Genomic DNA, 18,481 nt, shown 5'->3' with positions numbered 1-18,481 from the left:
GGCAGCCAGGGATTTCCAAGTGGGAGGTGTTTTGGGGGTGGTGGACATGGGGAGGGTCCTGCTTGGAGCCCCCGTGACCCAACAGCCTCTGTCTTCTGCAGCAAAGAGATGTGTGACCAGCAGAACGCCTTCACCATGTGTCCCCTGTGCGACAAGTCCTGTGACTACTGGAACCTCAGCTCAGCCTGCGGGACAGCGCGGGCCAGCCACCTGTTTGACAACCCTGCCACCGTCTTCTTCTCCATCTTCATGGCTCTGTGGGGTGAGTCATCACCATGGGGCTGGCTTCCATGCAGGGCACTGTTAGATGGGCGCAGGGACCAAAGCCAATATTCTTTGGTTTACTTCCTCAGTATTTAATCCTTATATCTTTAGTAAAATTTTTATTTATTTATTTGGTTGTTCTGGGTCTTCGTGGCTGCATGGGCTTTTCTCTAGCTGTGGTGAGCGGGGGCTACTCTCTTCTTGTGGAGCATGAGCTCTTAGGCTCGTGGGCTTGCATCTGCTGGGCTCTAGAGCCTGGGGTTAGTAGTTGTGATGCACAGACCTAGTTGCTCTGTGGCATGTGGGATCTTCTCAGACCAGGGATTGAACCCGTGTCCCCTGCTCTGGCAGGCAGATTTTTTATTACTGAGCCACTACGGAAGCCCCTAGTCCTTATATTTTAAGAAACATTTTAGGGACAATAGATTTCTCTCCCTTACTCATACATGGGACTAGAACTAAGAATATCCTCTGTAGCTTTATTTTACATATATGTATATATGTATATAAGAGGTGGAGTAATCTTATATTAATCTCATATAGGATTTGTTTGGAAATTGAACCCATACATGCTTTGAAAACCCCTAATACACTCATAGGCACCTCCAGGTACATCTCCTAAGATGTGCAAGTCCCAGATGTCATTTGGTGTCACACCTGGAGTCAAGGGGTGACTGCCACGGTCACAGGCTTAGCTGGGGACAAAGGCGGGCCTAGACTCGTCTCCTATCTCTGCGTTCAGTTGCAATTTCCAGGACACCGCAAGTGTAGACTGCAGAGATTTCACTTAATGCCAAAGAGATGTTTTCCATCTTCCCACCAAAGGGATTTGTGAAGGAAGGAACAAATAGTTCCTTCGATGTCCTCCTCCTCTCTCCCCCACCACCCTGCCCAGAGTCTTGGGGTAATAAACTTTCTCTCGGCCACAGCCATCTGATCATAAACAGACACACAGACGCACACATGCACCCTTCTGTTCTTAAAAACTGGAATATCCACCCCTGTGGTCACTGAGCATTTCCAAGAAGACATACCCATGGGTATCATGGAAGGGACCAGGGGGCCCTGTGTCAGCCTGTTGGGAGCAGCTATCTGCCATCATCTCATCCTTACAGAGAGGGCCCTCATCTTTTGGGTCACAGACCGGCAACTGAAGCGGTTAGGTTTACTGCTGACTCCAAGGGGCTTGGAGGACCTGCCAGGATGGGGCGGTGAGTCGCACATCCTGGGACTGTGTGCAGGAGAGGGAGGTCTCTTCGAGAACTGCTGTCAGACCCAGACCCGGCGACCTCTGTCTCTCTACGTGGGAGGAGATGGAACTGGGCTGGAAAGATTCCCCTGCAACCCAGCCACCAGGGAAGGTATCCCGGGGAGCTTCTATTCTCCCAGGAAGAACAGCCACTGCCCAGGACCACGTGGCAGTGTCAGCCCACAAAACAGCGGCAGGGTGTCAGAGGACACAGCACTCGTGGCCGTGTAGCTCTGGAACTGTTCACAGGAAGTGTCAGGGGGACAGAGTGAAGTTGTAGCTTGTGGCCTGCACAGCCTCAGGCGGCTCTGTGCCTCTTGTCCAAAAGCGGCATCTTGTTTTTTTTCTCTTTTGGGGGGTTACTTTTTTTAAAAAATTCTCTTTATTTTTTAATTGATGGAAAATTGCTTTGCAATTTTGTGTTCCTTTCAGCTGTACAACAATGCAAATCAGTCATAAATATATATATATATATATATCTCCCTTCTCTCCTGAGCCTCCGTACCACCCCCAAGCCCAATCCCACTGCTCCAGGTCTTCACAGAGCACTGAGCTGAGCTCCCTGTTACACGCACCTTCCCTCTAGCTATCTGTTTTGCACGTGGTCGTGTGTAAATGTTAGTGCTACTCTCTCTCTGTGTCCCACCCTCACCTTCCCCCACTGTGTCCACAAGTCCATTCTCTACTAGGTTCATCTGTACCATTTTTCTAGATGCCACGTGTATGTGTTAATATATGATACTTGTTTTTCTCTTTCTGACTTTACTTTATTCTGCATAAAAGGCTCTAGGTTTATCCACCTCACGACAGCTGACAAATGTGTTCCTTTTTATGGCCAAGAAATATTCCATTGCATAAATGTACCACAACTTCTTTATCTGTTCATCTGTCCATGAACACTTAGGTTGCTTCCATGTCCTGGCTTTTGTTTACAGTGCTGCAATGAACACTGGGGTACATGTGGCTTGTAGAATTGAGGTTTTCTCAGAGGATGTGCCCAGTAGTGGGATTGCTGGGTCATTGGTAGATTTACTCCTGTGTGCTGTGCTGTGCTTAGTCACTCGGTTGTGTCCAACTCTTTGCAGCCCCGTGGACTGTAGCCTGCTAGGCTCCTCTGTCCATCGGGATTTTCCAAGCAAGAATACCGGAGTGGGTAGCCTATCCCTTCCCCAGGGGAACTTCCTGACCCAGGAATTAAACTGGGGTCTCCTGCATTGCAGGCAGATTCTTTACCAGCTGAGCTACCAGGAAAGTCCCAGATTTATTCCTAGTATTAATAAAAATACTAGGAATTTTTATTCTTATGATGCAAAGAGCTAACTCATTAGAAAAGACCCTGATCCTGGGAAAGATTGAAGGCAGGAGGAGAAGGGGATGACAGAGGATGAGATGGTTGAATGGCATCACTGACTCAATGGACTTGAGTTTGAGCAAGCTCTGGGAGATGGTGAAGGCCAGGGAAGTCTGTCATGCTGCAGTCCATGGAATGGCAAAGAGTTGGACATGACTGAGTTACTGAATAACAAATTAATAAAAAGCAGCCTCTTGGAATGACCTCAAATATGCTGGAACTGACTGGAGCCTGAAACGCCCTTTCACCTTTTGCTATGTTGCAGCCCTAATTCCCATGAGTCTGTCTTAGAGATATGACCGTGACTGAGGAGCTAAAGCTTACATTACTCTGGTCTGCTATCCCTTAAGGCCTTTCCTGGGATGTGTGATTCCCTATCACTGGGAGACTTGGTTTTCAGCTGTACCTTCCCACTTCCTGTTTTCTTTTTTTTCCCTCAGGTGGATGTTTTTATTTGTAAACAAATAAAGCCACAAAAAAATTAAAAAAGAGAACTTCTCAGTAAAGAAAATGAGATTGTGGGCAGAGCTGGAAAAAAAAAAGATTCTGGGGTCCAAGCTGCGCTTTGTGACTATTAGAGATAGAGAACCTCTGGCCTTGCAGATCTGGGCTTCCTGCATCCTCTCAGAAGTGGGGACTTCCTTGGTGGTCCAGTGGTTAAGAATCTGCCTTGCTGTGCAGGAGATGCTGGTTCGATTCCTGGTTGGGGAGCTAAGATCCCATACCCTCGGGGCAGCTAAGCCTGCATGCTGCAGCTAGAGAACCTGTATGTTGCAACGAAGACCCAACACAGCCAAAATAAAGAAAAATTAAAAAAAAAAAAGGAAGCAGAGGCAAGGAGGACATTGTCTGAATCACCCACCTCTCACTGACCTCCCTACTGACCCATCCAGGATGCTCTGTCACCAAACTCTCAAACAAGGCAGTCTCTGAATTCCTTACTATGCCAGATATTTCATTTTGCTGCAAATAAGGAGAATGTTTTTGAACCAGAACTTATGACACACAATTTCTGCGTGGTCCTAAAATGGGGGCAGGGCTGTCCCTTCCCACTTTTAATCCCCAACAGCTGTCTCTTTTCTCTCCTTGGTGGATGAACAGATACCTCCATCCCTCCTGAGTTCTGCGATGATGCCCCCATGCCCCCCACCCACCCCCGGTCTCCTCTCTCTTCCCCTCGTGTGGTAGCAGCAGCACCGGGAAAACAAATCGAGTGGGGTTGTGTCAGTGCTCCCGGGCTTAGGGTTTGGTTTTGTTATTTTAACAGCCTTGCTGTGTTTCATGTGATTGTGTATTTGGTTACAGCAGCCAAGAGCCTGTGGGCATGACTGCCTAAAAATTGCAATTAAAAATAATAGTTATGCCTCTCATTACATGATTATTATGATCAGTGGTGCTGTGCTGGGTGGGCCTGGGCCAGGGCCCAAGGCTGCCGGGAAGGAGGCTGGGAGAAGTGGTTCTCTGCAGAGAGAGAGGCTGGGGCAGGAGTGGGGGGTCCCTGAGCTGGGGTTGCAGGGTGGGTTGTACAGAGGACAGGAGTGGGGGGTGGGGTGTACAGAGGGCAGGAGTAGGGGTCTCTGAGCTGAGGTTGGGGGTGGGGTGTACAGAGGGCAGGAGTGGGGGTCCTGAGTTGGGGTCAGGAGGTTGGGTATACAGAGGGCAGGAGTGTGGGGTCTCTGAGCTGGTGTCAGGAGGTCGGGTATACAGAGGGCAGGAGTGGGGGGTCTCTGAGCTGAGGTTGGGGGTGGGGTGTACAGAGGGCAGGAGTGGGGGTCCTGAGTTGGGGTCAGGAGGTCGGGTATACAGAGGGCAAGAGTGTGGGGTCTCTGAGCTGGTGTTGGGAGGTCGGGTATACAGAGGGCAGGAGTGGGGGGTCTCTGAGCTGAGGGTGGGGGTGGGGTGTACAGAGGGCAGGAGTGGGGGTCTCTGAGCTGGTGTTGGGAGGTCGGGTATACAGAGGGCAGGAGTGGGGTCACTGAGCTGGGGTTGGGAGGTTGGGTGTACAGAGGGCAGGAGTGGGGGTCTCTGAGCTGGGGTCGGGAGGTTGAGTGTGCAGAGGGCAGGAGTCAGCCAGAGCCAGAGCTGGTGGAGGCATCAGGCCCAGCTCCTCTGGGGTTCTGGCTTCAAGCTCCAGGGAACTTTGGAAAGACAGTGAAGCCATATTGAAAGTAGGGAAGGGAGAGGTGAAGGGAGGAGGTTAAGGACAGCAACTTCAGGGTCAGGCAGTCCTAAACGTGGGTCTCAGTCCCGCTCTGTACCCATCACTGTGAGCCTTGCCCGGTGTCGCTGAAGTCAGTCCTCTCAGCCAAGGTGCTGAGTAACCTGGACGGAGGCTGGTCCTCAACCTTGGAGCACCCCGTCCTCATCTCTTAAGTGGATGAAGTCATACCTACCCCGTCGTGTTCTTACAACTGTGAAGAGGATGTGTGTGCAGGGCAGTTGGCGTGGTACCTGGCATGTGATACCCGCTGGGAGCTGGGAGCTTCTCTCCATTGTCATGAGGGTCCTTTGTATCCCCCTGAGTCCTCCTTAGTGACTTTTTAGAAATTTTTTTATTTTTTTCATTTATTTTTATTAGTTGGAGGCTAATTACTTTACAATATTGTAGTGGTTTTTGCCATACATTGACATGAATCAGCCATGGATTTACATGTGACTTTTAAAGATTTTGTATTGGGGTATAGCTGATTAACAATGTTGTGGTAGTTTCAGGTGAACGTGGAGGGACTCAGTCACGCATATACATGGATCCATTCTCCCCCAAACTCCCCTCCCCTCCAGGCTGCCATATAACCTTAAGTAGAGTTCCCTGTGTTGTGCAGCAGGTCTTTGTTGGTTACCTATTTAAAACACAGCAGTGTGTATGTGTCCATCCCAAACTCCCTAAATATCCCTTTGCCTCATTCTTGCCCCCTGGCAACCATGTTCGTTCTCTTAAGTCTCAGGGACTCTTTTACCCCATCGTCTGCTCCCGTTCTGACTTCTCTCTTTCGTGGAGACCACAATTGGTGTACAGAGCCCTCCTTGGGCACTGGGAACAGAACAGGGAAAGAAGAGGCGTCCCGCCAGTTTGGAGAGCATCCCCAAGCCGTGGCTGGGGTCCAGAGGTCAGGGTGCACACACACAGAAGGAAAAGGTCTCAGATTCCAGGAACCAAAGATACAGATTTCCCCCAAGCCCCACACTGTGAGGCATGTGGGATCTTAATTCCCTGAGCAGGGAACCTGTGCCGCCTGCACTGGAAGTGCAGAGTCTTAACCCCTGGACCACCAGGGAGATACAGATCCGGGCACCACGGTGTAGCACCAAGTGAAACATATGTAGCTTTGAGGAACCACACGCTTGGTCAGGCTCTCAGTGTTTGCTGGGCTCAGCCCTGTGCAGTGCCCCAGGTGAACAGAGTCACGTACCAGCTGAAGAAGAGTTTGCAGTCCTATTTCTACGCTGCAGTCCTGAGTTGCAATAGATGGTCCAGCGTGGCAGGCAGTGCAGGGCGCCCAGGCTGTTACTGGGGGTGATGTAGTGGGGTAGGGGTGGCCTCAGGGACTGTCATGTCCCTTCCCTTTCCAGTGCACCGGACCTAAGGGCTGTAGGAGTGCAGAGGAGTGGGCGCCTGGGAATTTGATCTTATGGTGCTTGAGCTGGTCAGGAAACGATGAGGCAGCACTGGAGGGTGGATGGGACAGGGACAGTTTGCACAAACTGGGGATGAAGATGGCAATGAGGCGATGCCTGAGCAGCAGTGCACACAAGAGGTGTATGCTGACAGATGGTGGGAATAGATCAGGACAGACGGGATGGGCCAGATACACACATTCTCTGTATCCAGAGGGAAGAATCTTGACAATAGGGACCCACTGCAAGTTTGATGGGTTGTTGGCATCCTCCTTCTCCCTGCCCCTCTGTGCTGCCCGAATGTCATTACTCTTCAAGGCTCAGCTCAGATACTCTGGCAGCTGGCACCCCCTCTTCTGCATGCCCACAGCCCTTTATCTGCGCTATTTGTAAGTCCCTGATCACTTTATACTTTGTACCGCAGTTATTTATAATCTCTCCTGATAAACTAAGCCAGTAGAGAGCAAAATCCACATCAGATTCACCTAAGCTCCTCACGATGTCTTGAGCAGTGTTTTGTATATCACAGGTACCTCAGGTCAGGTTTTTCAGGTTAGGAAATCCGTTCAAGCACGCTCAAATGACAAGGGATTATAAGAAAGTAAGAAGCAAGCTCATGGATGCAGGAGATAAAATACAGCCAGTCATTGTAGGGAACTATAAGGAACCTTCTCCTTTTTTCATATGCTGCATGGTTTGTCCCATTTCTGCTTCTCTTTGTGTCTCTTAGTTTCAGTTTTCAAAAGAGAGAATCTGATTGGCCCATCAGCAGGATAAGGTGTCCAATCCTGATCTAAAGAAGCCATGGCTTCAGGGCTGAGGGAATTGGTTCTTTCTGGAGCATGTTGGGCTGCCCTTCAAGGGCTGTGGTTGGAGCAGGCAAGCTGACCGGTGTGTCTGGATGATAGGCATTCAACAGATATTTGCTTGAAGAATGAACGAATGTCACTTCTGGGAGCTGCGTCTCCCAGCTGCCTGCAGGATGAAGTGAAAGTCTGAGACCCTGGACTCAGATAGAATTATTAGGAGATGTGATGTAATCTCAGGATGAGATGATTCAGGCCCAGGAAAGGGAAGTTGTGCTGGGGACAGAAAGATGGAGAAAAAAGTGAGAGGAAGGTGCAGGAAGAGAGAACATGTAGGGAAGACGAGGTTTGTCTAAAAAGGCTAGAAGCCATCATTTCAATTTCTTACTTTTTTTAATGCTTCCATTCTTCCTTTATTCTTGAGATCAGTGTTTAAGCTTTTCTTATAACCTAGAAATGGGGCTTCCCTGGTGGCTCAGATGGTAAAGAATCTGCCTGCAATGCAGAAAACCTAAGTTCAATCCTTGGGTCCGGAAGATCCCCTGGAGAAGGGAATGGCGCCCACTCCAGTATTCTTGCTTGGAAAATCCCATGGACAGAGGTGCCTTTCAGGCTATTGTCCGTGAGGTCACAAAGAGTTGGACATGACTGAGCGACTAACATTCAGTGTGTATCCTCCATTGGGTGAACCCTAAGGGTGTTTGCAATCCACTCTTCAAAATTAATAGAATTTTTTCTTTTTTTTCAAGCTACCATGTTTCTTGAAAACTGGAAGCGATTACAGATGCGACTGGGCTACTTCTGGGACCTGACTGGCATCGAAGAGGAAGAAGTGAGTTCTCTTTGGGTCTCTGTTTTGCTTTGTCCCTGAAAATAAATCATATTGATTGAAATAACTACTTAACTTTGCTCTCACGGCAGTTGGTCACCTGCCAAGTCTTGCTGTGACCCCTTTCCTAGCTCGGCTCCATGGGTTAAGCCAGGGTTGATAGGCACTGAGGCCAGGAGTTGAAATCCTCTCTTTTCTCTTGACCTGTAAGACCTCAGACTTGAGGGGTAGCCAGATGTCCTTGTGACCCTTGGTGGGAAAAAATGGCACGAGAAGCAAGCCTTGCTGTAGCCTTGAGGTTCAACTCAACATTCTTCCACCTCCTGTCTCATTGGTAATTGAGAGCATGAAGCAAGAAGCTGTGACCCAGACGTGTTATATGGACGTGTCTGGATGCCCCTGGGAGCCTGCTGGGGGTGAGGTGGAGGCATGGGTGCCAGGTGCCTTTGATGTGTATGGAGAAGGGAAGAACCACTTACCCAGTACCCTGTCAGCAAGTGTGACATTGGAACATGAGCTAAGAGAAAGCATAGGTTCTTTCAGAGTCGAATTTTATGGACAGATGTTGTTTAAAGGATGAAAGTAACTGACCTGCCCTTGGGGCTCATTTGAGAACTAGGGCCCCTGATGATATTGGCAAGTTGACGATGACCAGCAAGGGCACAGTTGCTCATAGTTACCTATTCCCATTTGCTGCCATTGCCTGAACAGCAAAAGTGAATATTAGCTAGGCACTCGCAATGCCGTGGGCATTGTCAATGAGGTGGTGGGACAGTGTCCAGAGGTCCAGAAGGCACCCCCAGTATTTTGAGTACCATGGACTGGCTGGCCACGAGCATATGGCGGCCTCATGTAGACCTGACCTTTTCTGTATTCTCCATCACTTATTGATGTCTATTGCCTTGGAAGCTAGGGACCCCTGGCTCTGTGATCCTGATGCTTTGGTCCAAGCTAGTGAAATCCCCAATTTAGTCTTGCTCCCAAGTCTATGTGGCTCCCTGGTCTGTGATATGGCATCCTCCCCTCTCCTTAAAGCTCCAGGTATTCAGCTTGCCTTTGAGCAAGTGGGCATTCGATGACCATGGATTGAGTTCACATGCTCACTCTATCCCCAGTCCTCTGCGTTAAGTGTATGCCTGGGGACTCATAGCATTGCAGATTCTGTGGCAAATGAGAGAATGTACATATGGATTCTGCCTTCAGAGTGGATACAAATTAGTTAAGAAGATAAGCAACGCAGAATAATGAAGGCAATTGCATTTCTTGGGGGAAAGTGGCCAAAGTTGTGCTTCCCACGGAAAGAGCTGTCAGAGTTGGACTGTGTGGGTGATTTTGTCCTGTTCCATTTCATTCCAGAGACAGAGAGGGAGAGAGGGGAGAAGAGAGAGGAGAGGGCTGTAGCTGGATGTGGGGAGAGGGTGGGGGCACAGCTCCCTTCTCCTAAGGCCAGAACTCTGAGGTCTCCAAGAAAAAGAAGAAGCATCTTGGCACCTAAGCCTGTGTGAGGCCAGAAACAGGCCAAGTGTGTCTTCCGAGTAGCATTGAGGAAGCCAGCAAGTCTCTCTGTAGAGAAGATGTGTAAACACACTCACATGGAGAAAGGCATCTATCAAGACTCGGTGCCCTGGAAATCTCAGTCCTGGGCCCCTGGCAGGAGTGAGATGTTAATCCATTTTTGTTTCTTGTAGCCGGATTTCCTGTTTGCTGTTTAACCAATGAGCCATGGTCAAGTCTTGGGAGGGGCCTGACTTCAGGAACTCCTGTGCAGGCTGAGAGGGGCCTGACCAAGCCTGGGTTCACCCTGGCACGAGGAGCTGGTCCTGACAGGCTCTCTGTGTGAGGTTACTGGGGGTGGTTCAGTTCTGCAGCATTGTTTATATGCCCCTGTGCACTAGACTGGGGGCAGGCATGATTGGGAGAAGGGAGGACAGCTGTGTCTTTCCTTCCAGGTATTTAGATTTTTGGACTCAGATATTAAACACACTTCAAATTGAGTTAAATCTGAACATGCACATCAAACAACTACTATGGACCAGGTTCTGGTTTGGGATGTGGAACTCCCACAGACATGGTCTCCGAGCATCTTCAAAGGACTGAATTCAGCTAAGGGGCTCTCTGGTCTCTGAATATTTAGAATACAACAGTGAGTTTGAGAGAAATTACTTCTGGCCTAAAAGAATGCTTTAAAAAAAAATAGATTGAAGGCAGAAGGAGAAGGGGGCGGCAGATGACGAGATGGTTAGATGGTGTCACAGACTCAACGGACATGAATTTGAGCAAACTCTTGGAGACAGTGAAGGACAGGGAAGCCTGGTGTGCTTCAGTCTATCAGATCACAACTAAACAACAACAACACAAAACCAAGGTTTTGGAGACTGGTTGAATTTTAATGAGCAGCACAGGGAAGAATGGGTACCCATAGGAGGAAACAGCTGACAGGACCGTTGATCTGGGGAAGCTCAGGTGTGGCTCAGAGGTAGTGAGATGCCTGGGAAGTGTCGTTGGCTGCAGGGAAAAGGGATCGGGCTGCACTGGGGGGCAGAGCAGCAAATGCATGCTGGTGGCCAGGTCAGGGAGAGTCTTGATTGCTGCTCTGTCTCCTTAGGTCATGAGGAGGCACAGAGGGCAGGATTGGCAGGTATTTGTGACCTTCCCTGGGACTTATATGTGTCGGGGGCAGATTTAGTGTTAGTTGCTCAGTTGTGTCTTTGCGACCTCATGAGCTGTAGCCCCCTAGCCCCCCTCTTCTGTCCATGGTATTTCCCAGACAAGAATACTGAAATGGGTTTCCATTTCCTTCTCCAGGGGATTTTTCCCCACCCAGGAGTCAAACTCTGGTCTCTGTCATTGTGGGCAGACTCTTTACCATCTGAGCCACCAGGAAAGCCCTAACCCATGTTCAAATGAGGAGCAAGAGAATGGCAGATACTACCTGGGCTTTGGGGAGAGGGACACAGGAGTCCTTGAAGGTTGTTAGAACTGTTTCTCTGATCTCCAAGTCCCAGGAATCCTCCTGTAGGCAGCTGTACAGACAGAGCCCCCAGACAGCCTTCTTTCCTGTGGTCTTCATTAGGAAATATGCTGGAGGGGAGGGTGCTAACTCACACAGAGACCAGAGACATCCACCCTCTGTCCCTCCCCCTTGGGGTGCCCCCTCCACATGGGACACCATGGAAATGAGCAGGGGAAAGGGGAAGGAAGCTGGAGAACCCACCTCCTGGGTCAGCTGCCCCCGGCCGAGGGGCCTCCTTGTGGAACCAGCGGAGACGTCCCGAGATACTCCTTTGGAGCCTGTTGAAGGAGCCTCCTGCCAGACCTCACAAGTCTTCGCTCTGAGGCAGGATGGTCTTCATCTTGGCCGCCTCTCTTGCCCAATTACCTTCTGCCCTCAGGCCCCAGGTGTCCTTGGGATCCCTCAGAGAGTGGCCTTATCTGGTCATAGAGTCCTCCCCTCCATTTCTCCCATCCACATCTACTATGTCAGGCTGTCCCTAATGGCTTCCCATTACATAAGACACAACCCCCTCTGAGCCCAGCTCATGGCACCCCTCTCCTCCTCCAGAAATTGCAGCCTACTGCATCTGCCTTCTCTCCACAGCTCCTTCCAGGCTTTGCACTGGCTCTTTCTGCTGCCTAGAAGGTGCCAGTCTCCACCTGACCTAATTGTTTCTTGGCTTTTCTGTCCCAACATTATCCTCCTATGGCTGTTGCTGTTGTTCAGTCTCTAAGTCATGTCCAACGCTTTGCAACCCCATGAACTGCAGCACGCCAGGCTTCCCTGTCCTCCATTATCTCCCAGAGTTTGCTCAAACTCATGTCCATAAAGTTGGTGATGCCATCCAACCATCTCATCCTCTATCATCCCCTTTTCCTCCTGCCCTAAATCTTTCCCAGCATCAAGGTCTTTTCCAGTGAGTCAGCTTTTTGCATCAGGTGGTCATAGTATTAGAGGTTCAACTTCAGCATCAGTCCTTCCAATGAATATTCAGAATTGATTTCCTTTAGGATTGACTGGTTTGATCTCCTTGCAGTCCAAGGTGCTCTCAAGAGTCTTCTCCAGCACCACAGTTTGAAGGCATCAATTCTTTGGTACTCAACCTTCTTTATGGTCCAACTCTCACATCCATACCTTCCCTCAATCCCCCTTCTGAAGTGGCCAGCCTGACATTTCTCCTGCTGCTCTGATTCCCCACCTGCCAGCTTCTTATTGGTGGATTTGTTTGCTTGCTGTCACCTTGCTTCACTTGGGGATAAGCTTCTGGAGAAGAAGGACCTTGTATGTAGCCTCAGAACCTGGAAAGAGCTCCCAAGGGCTCAGAGCACAGGACATGCTTGATGGCTCTTGGATGGAAACCTTTGTTGATTGCATCTGCAGATTTACTTCTATAAATCAGCAAAGACTGGTTCTGAGCTGGCCTAGGCCTTTTCTTCAGGCCAGCTCCTGAGGGATCAACCAGATGGAAGCAGCTTTGTGAAGTATTTCCCAGAGCTTTGTGGGAGGGTTATGTATTTGTGGTGACTTGGCATCAGACCACCCATCCAGGGAGGCTATGTTTAATGATGACCTGCCCACGGCTGGATATGTCAGAGCCACCTTCATGGGGGTCTAGATTCTACTCTGGCTGGGAGCTCATTGGTCCAGTTCTCTGCCTTTGAGGAATCTTGTAACCTGACCTTCTTGACTATAAGCAGGGGAATCCTTGTCTGACCTTGCTTCAGTTGGAAAGCAGAGAAGCCTAAGACTGCTTTCAGAGCCTTGGATTCCTGTGTATGTGCCAAGAGCTCATGGTTTTTTCTAAGCAGATGAAGGGGGTCTGAACTGGGGCCCAGAGTGTGGTGCGGGGGGCCACAGCCACAACTGGGACATGCCTCTATGTGATGTCACATCTTTGGAAAATCAGGGACTGGTCAGGAGCCTCCTCTCATCAGAAGGGAAGGGCCTGAAGCTCCCCTGCAGTGGGTGACAGGGTGAAAGCAAGTCTTGCTTGAAGGGCTTTGGAATCCAGATTCTGGCACTCAACAGAAACACCCAGCTATCATTTTATAGTTAAAATCTTCCATAGCAATCATATAGAAAAAAAGCAACCAGATTTCAGAGGCCATGGAGGAAAAGATCACACTGTGTTTCTCAGAGTATTTCTGCAGGATGTTATCTGCTGGAAGTGAAAGGAGTTTTGTGGGACCTGCTGGGCTGAAGAATATTCAGCAGGTATCTTTACAGGAGAACCTTTTCAGAGCTTTTATTAGGCTCCTTGTGACTCTCAGGTGACACATTGTATGGAGTTTTCCAATCGGTTCGAGCCTGGAATCCTTTTTTAACCCCAAACCCTCCTGGCACACACACTAGGAAGTGCTATGTTGGAGGATGGATGAAGAGGAGAGACCAAACGGAGTGAACTTCACAAGCAATTAGAGATTTCTGTGTGCTCCCTATGGTGCTAATTACTGTGAGAAGCACAAAATTGTATAGACCAGGTAGCAGATTCTTATATTAGGATGTAAAGACTCTCACATGCAGAACAACTAGGAAATAATAAAAGAAAAATATGTGATCAAGAACTACATGTCGTACAAGCTATAAAACTCTAGGTTATTGAGAGGAAGGAGGCTCCGCCACCTGTGCTTCAGAAGGCAGAGAAGGTCCCACCTCTCAGGGTGGACTGCATCCTGGAGACTGGTTGATGATGGGAAGCCCTCAGAATTCTGGAATGGCTCCTTCTCTCTTATATTGGTTATTCTTATAAGTCACACGTGTAGTTTCTCCTCTCTAGCATCACGGCATTTCCCAGGAAAGTCAGAGACAGGTTGGGAGCCTAGCTTTTTGGCTTTCGGAATCTCTGAGGCATGAGCAGTGATAAGGGAATGTGCGTTCTCTGAGTCTGCTGAGAACCAGCTCCGGGATCCCTGCCTGGGGAGTTCTCGGTAAATGTTGCAGGAATGTGGAGTCCTCACACCCTGGATGTTGGTCCTTGAAAGCTGCAAGGAGGACATTTAACTTACACCGTTAAGTTCTCTTGAAGTCAGTCATGCATCTTCCTGCCCCAGCCTCTGCGTTGTTGGGACTGTGGTCTTTCCGAAGAGCCAGGCGCTCTTTCTCATGCCTGGTGACTCACTGTTCAGGTTTGTGTTGCTGAGTGGCCCCGGGGATGTCTCCTGAACCCCAGTGTACTTGCCAGGGAGTTACTCACCTAGACTGAACAGGAAACAGGTCCAGGCAATAAGTTTTAAGATTCCCTGTGGCTACCTTTAGTTTTGATGTTTATTGGCCGCCATTTTTAGCTTGTGGAAGAGTAACTCAAGGAAGACACTCGGTCCTTGCCCTGACATCCAGCTGTGGGGCACATCTGTTTCTCCAGCTGGGACTGCGCTTATTGAAACTTACAGTGGAGGCTGAGGATAGATGGTAGGGTGACTGGAGGCAGCCTCTGGTCACTGCTGTGTGCAGCTCAGGGCTGCTGTCCGTATCAGCTGCTTGTTAACGCTTCCTCTCTTTTTTCTCAACACTGGCACTGCCCCCAGGAACGTGCTCAGGTTTGGTTTTCAGTGTGATAACAAGTGTCATGTGTCCTCCTTTCCTGCCACATTGTGTTCCTGGTTTTCCTGGTCTAGACACCTCATGGTTGTGTGTGGTATGGCAGTTGTGTGTGGTGGGGTGGTTGCATGTGGTGAGGCAGTCGTGTGTGGTGGAGTGGTTGCGTGTGGTGTGGCAGTCGTGTGGTGTGGTGGTTGTGAGTAGTATGGTGGTTGTGTGTGGTGTGGTGGTTGTGATTGGTGTGGTGGTTGTGTGTGGTTTGGCGGTCGTGTGTGGTGAAGTGGTCGTGTGTGGTGTGGCAGTCATGTGTGGTATGGTGGTTGCATGTGGTATGGTGGTCGTGTGTAGTGTGGTGGTCATGTGTGGTGTGGCAGTTGTGTGTGGTATGGTGGTTGTGTGGTGTGGTGGTCGTGTGTGGTGTAGCGGTTGTGTGTAGTGTGGCGATTGTGTGTGGTATGGCGGTTGTGTGTGGCATGGCGGTCATGTGGTGTGGTGGTCGTGTGGTGTGGCGGTCGCGTGTGGTGCGGTGGTCGCGTGTGGTGCGGTGGTTGTGTGTGGTGTGGTGGTTGCATGTGGTATGGTGGTCGTGTGTAGTGTGGTGGTCATGTGTGGTGTGGCGGTTGTGTGTGGTATGGTGGTTGTGTGTGGTATGGCAGTCGTGTGGTGTGGTGGTCGCTTGTGGTGTGGCGGTCATGTGTAGTGTGGCGGTTGTATGTGTTGCGGTGGTTGTGTGTGGTGTGGTGGTTGTGTGTGGTCTGGCGGTCCTGTGGTATGGCAGTTGTGTGTAGTGTGACAGTTGTGTGTCATGTGGTGGTTGTGTGTCGTGTGGCAGTTGTGTGTCGTGTGGTGGTTGTGAGTGGTGGGGCAGATCTCGTCCCATAGCATCTGGTCCTGTGTCCTGACTCACTGTCCATGTAGTGTCTGGTTCTACCCTGCAGGCCAAGGCTGCTCTTGCCTGTGTACTAACCACTCTTTGACTCTGGGTTTTAGGAGCATTCCAGGCCTGAGTATGAAACGAAAGTTCGCGAGAAAATGCTGAAGGAGAGCAACAAGTCAGTGGTCCAGAAACTGGGAACCAGTGGGACTGAGGCTGAGGATGAGGTAAGATGCTAGCGCCTGGTGCTCACCATCCTGTTTATTTCTTAAGATCCTGTTGTCATTTCACTGGGAATGCCTTCGTGGACAAGAAGGGCGGACAGTGGTGGGACAGGATGGAAAGAAAGCTTGATAATATCCCTCACTGTCCCGAGGGCAGAGCTCGTGGGGAGCAGGCTTCTGCCACAACTTGATTTATCTCTTTCCTGGGTGGTAGTGTCTGGATGAAATGGGAGACCCGGTTGGAAAAGCAAGAAGCCATGTCAGGCCTGGTTCTTCTGGACTTCATCACCTATACAGTGAATAACAATAGCAACCACTGCCAGACCAACCATCTCAGTGACATAGCTTCCCAAGTTCTTCAAACGGGCCAGACACTGTTCTCAGCGCATTTTATTCTTGCAATAAATTTATGAAGCTGGCACAATTTTTCTGTAAATGAAAGCTAATGAAAAAAGTTATGTGCACAGATTAAGACACTGACCAGAGGTCACTCAGCCAATGAATGGTGGGTGTGGATCAGGGATTCCAACCCAGGCCTGTCTCTGACAGTCTGGGCATCTAACTGCAATTCAAGGATGAATTGAGACATGGCTCTTAGGGCTGGCAGAGGCACACGAGCCTGTGTTTGCCTGAGCTGCTCATACGCCATTCCTCACATTTCATTTTCTCTGGATGGGCCTCTAAAGTAGGGAGGCGATGGTGAACATGGCTTGTGAGTCGTTTTCTGAGTTTTTGGGTGGCATTCAGACATCGCAACAGGGCTTCATAATCTACACTGTGATCCATAAATACTCTCAGTGCCTGTGAGATGGGGGTTTGGGGGAGACTCCTCTTGGCAGTGCCGGTCTCCTCTGCATGCCACGCTGTTTTGAAACCAAGTGTGTGTGTGTGTGTGTGTGTGTGTGTGTGTTTATGTCTTTCCTAATCTGGTTCCTGAAAAAAAATCAACGAGATAGACAATCTGTTGTTTTTACATGTGTCTTTTCTCCATTTTGGATTCGAATTCAAATTTTATTTAATTTTACATTCTTTAAGTTGGAACCATTCATTTTAACATGCAAATTTATTCAAGCACCAATACAGAAGAATGTGGTGTTTTTGAGCCCAGAATGTTAGCTTTCTTTCTTTCTTTCTTTTTTTTTTTTTTTTTAAAGAAACAGGACTTAGAAGAGAAAGGGGGTGGCCTGTCTGAATTATTTTTCCGTAGAAAACAGTAAGTCAAAGACCACCAATTATCTGGGGAGAAAAATGAGTTCATTCTTAGGGAAGAGTAATCGTCACCACCAGCTTCATCAGAAAGCGAGCATATTGTATCCTGTCGACTCTGGCAATCTCATGCAGCCCCCTTTCTCAACCCAGGGTGATACACAATGGGTAATTTTATGGAAATCACATGTAACTTTTATTGACCACTGACTCATTTAATTTTAATTCCGTAGACGGGAATGCCGAGGAGCTGAATTTGTGTACGTTGAGACTGTGGTACTGACTTAAGCACTACTTGGATATATATACATGATAGGTGAAATAACTTTCAGGAACCATGAATAATTGAAAAACATCTGAATGCATTATGAATGATATATACATTTATGTTTCAGCATTCAACATTTATTTTCATTACACTGTTGAGAATGCAAAGCTCAAAGCCTCTAATGCCTTATAGGCCCTGGAAGGGAAATGACCTTTCCAAATGAGCAGTGTAAGCTAAAAATGGCCGGGAATTTGATTGTCAGCACCCGACTTGTGTTCCCTCCGTTGTGTTACTATCGGAAGTGTGCTTCTGTTCATGCTGTAAGTCTAGCCAGAGGTGGGAGATGAAGAGAGAAGCACATGTTGCTGTCTGATGGGAGCGATGTTTCTCTAGCCTCCGGGAAGAGTGGAGGTCAATACCCATGGCAAAATAGGACTCTCGGGGCATGTCATGGGCGGGATAATTAGGAAAGGCATATGCTTCTGGGAAATGGACAGGGACCAAGAGTCAAAGTCTAGATGATGGTTTTGGATGTGCTTCTTTCATCCCAGAGGCTCACCTTGGCTCTGCCTACTTTGTAACCCTGAGGTTGTGTGTTTCATCTCTCCTTATATTCCTTCTTCTTGAATGCTGAAAACTACCATTTGTCTGAACTTATTTACAAAACAGGAACAGATTCACAGACTTTGAGAATGAACTTATGATTGCTGGAGGTTGGGGGAGGATAGGAAGGGAAGGGATAGTTAGGGAGCTGGGGATGGACATGTACACACTGCTATATTTAAAATGGATAACTGAAGATTTACTATATAAGCACAGAGAATTCTGCTCAATGTAATATGCCAGCCTCAGTGTGAGGGGAGTCTGGGGGAGAATGGATATAAGGATATATATGGCTGAGTTCTTTCACTGTCCACCTGAAAATATCACAATATTGTTAATCCGCTATACTGTAACATAAAATAAAAACTTTTTTAAAAAGAAAAAAACCCTTCCGTTTGTCGAGGCTCAGATGGTAGAGGAAATTATGGAAGACCGCATAGCTAGTTGTGGGGGAGCTAGTAGTCAAACTCAGCTCCACCTTATCTCCAAGGCCTATTGTTTCTTAAGTTTTTTTTTTTTTTTTGAAGATGTCAGGTTCCTTTTTAAAAACATCTTTATAGCAATATAATTCTCAGACCATAACCTTCACCCATTTGAATTAAACAGTTCGGTTGTTTTCAGTATGTTCACAGTTTTGTGCAGTCATTCCCACAATATAAG

The 18,481-nt window shown here is 48.7% G+C and overlaps 1 protein-coding gene across 2 annotated transcripts in view; it reads left to right on the top strand.

Moving 5' to 3' along the window:
* ANO2 (anoctamin 2) overlaps positions 1-18,481 on the top strand; it is a 336,156-nt gene that overhangs the window by 171,056 nt on the left and 146,619 nt on the right. For both annotated transcript variants that reach the window (XM_043882141.1, XM_043882142.1), the window contains exons 12-14: positions 102-262; positions 8,035-8,117; positions 15,637-15,747. In XM_043882141.1, the coding sequence (XP_043738076.1) occupies positions 102-262; positions 8,035-8,117; positions 15,637-15,747 (355 nt within the window). The remainder of the gene's footprint in view (positions 1-101; positions 263-8,034; positions 8,118-15,636; positions 15,748-18,481) is intronic.

Source organism: Cervus elaphus, chromosome 22, assembly GCF_910594005.1.
Source record: "Cervus elaphus chromosome 22, mCerEla1.1, whole genome shotgun sequence".
Taxonomy (NCBI): domain Eukaryota; kingdom Metazoa; phylum Chordata; class Mammalia; order Artiodactyla; family Cervidae; genus Cervus; species Cervus elaphus.
This window is presented reverse-complemented; position numbering and strand designations above follow the sequence as displayed.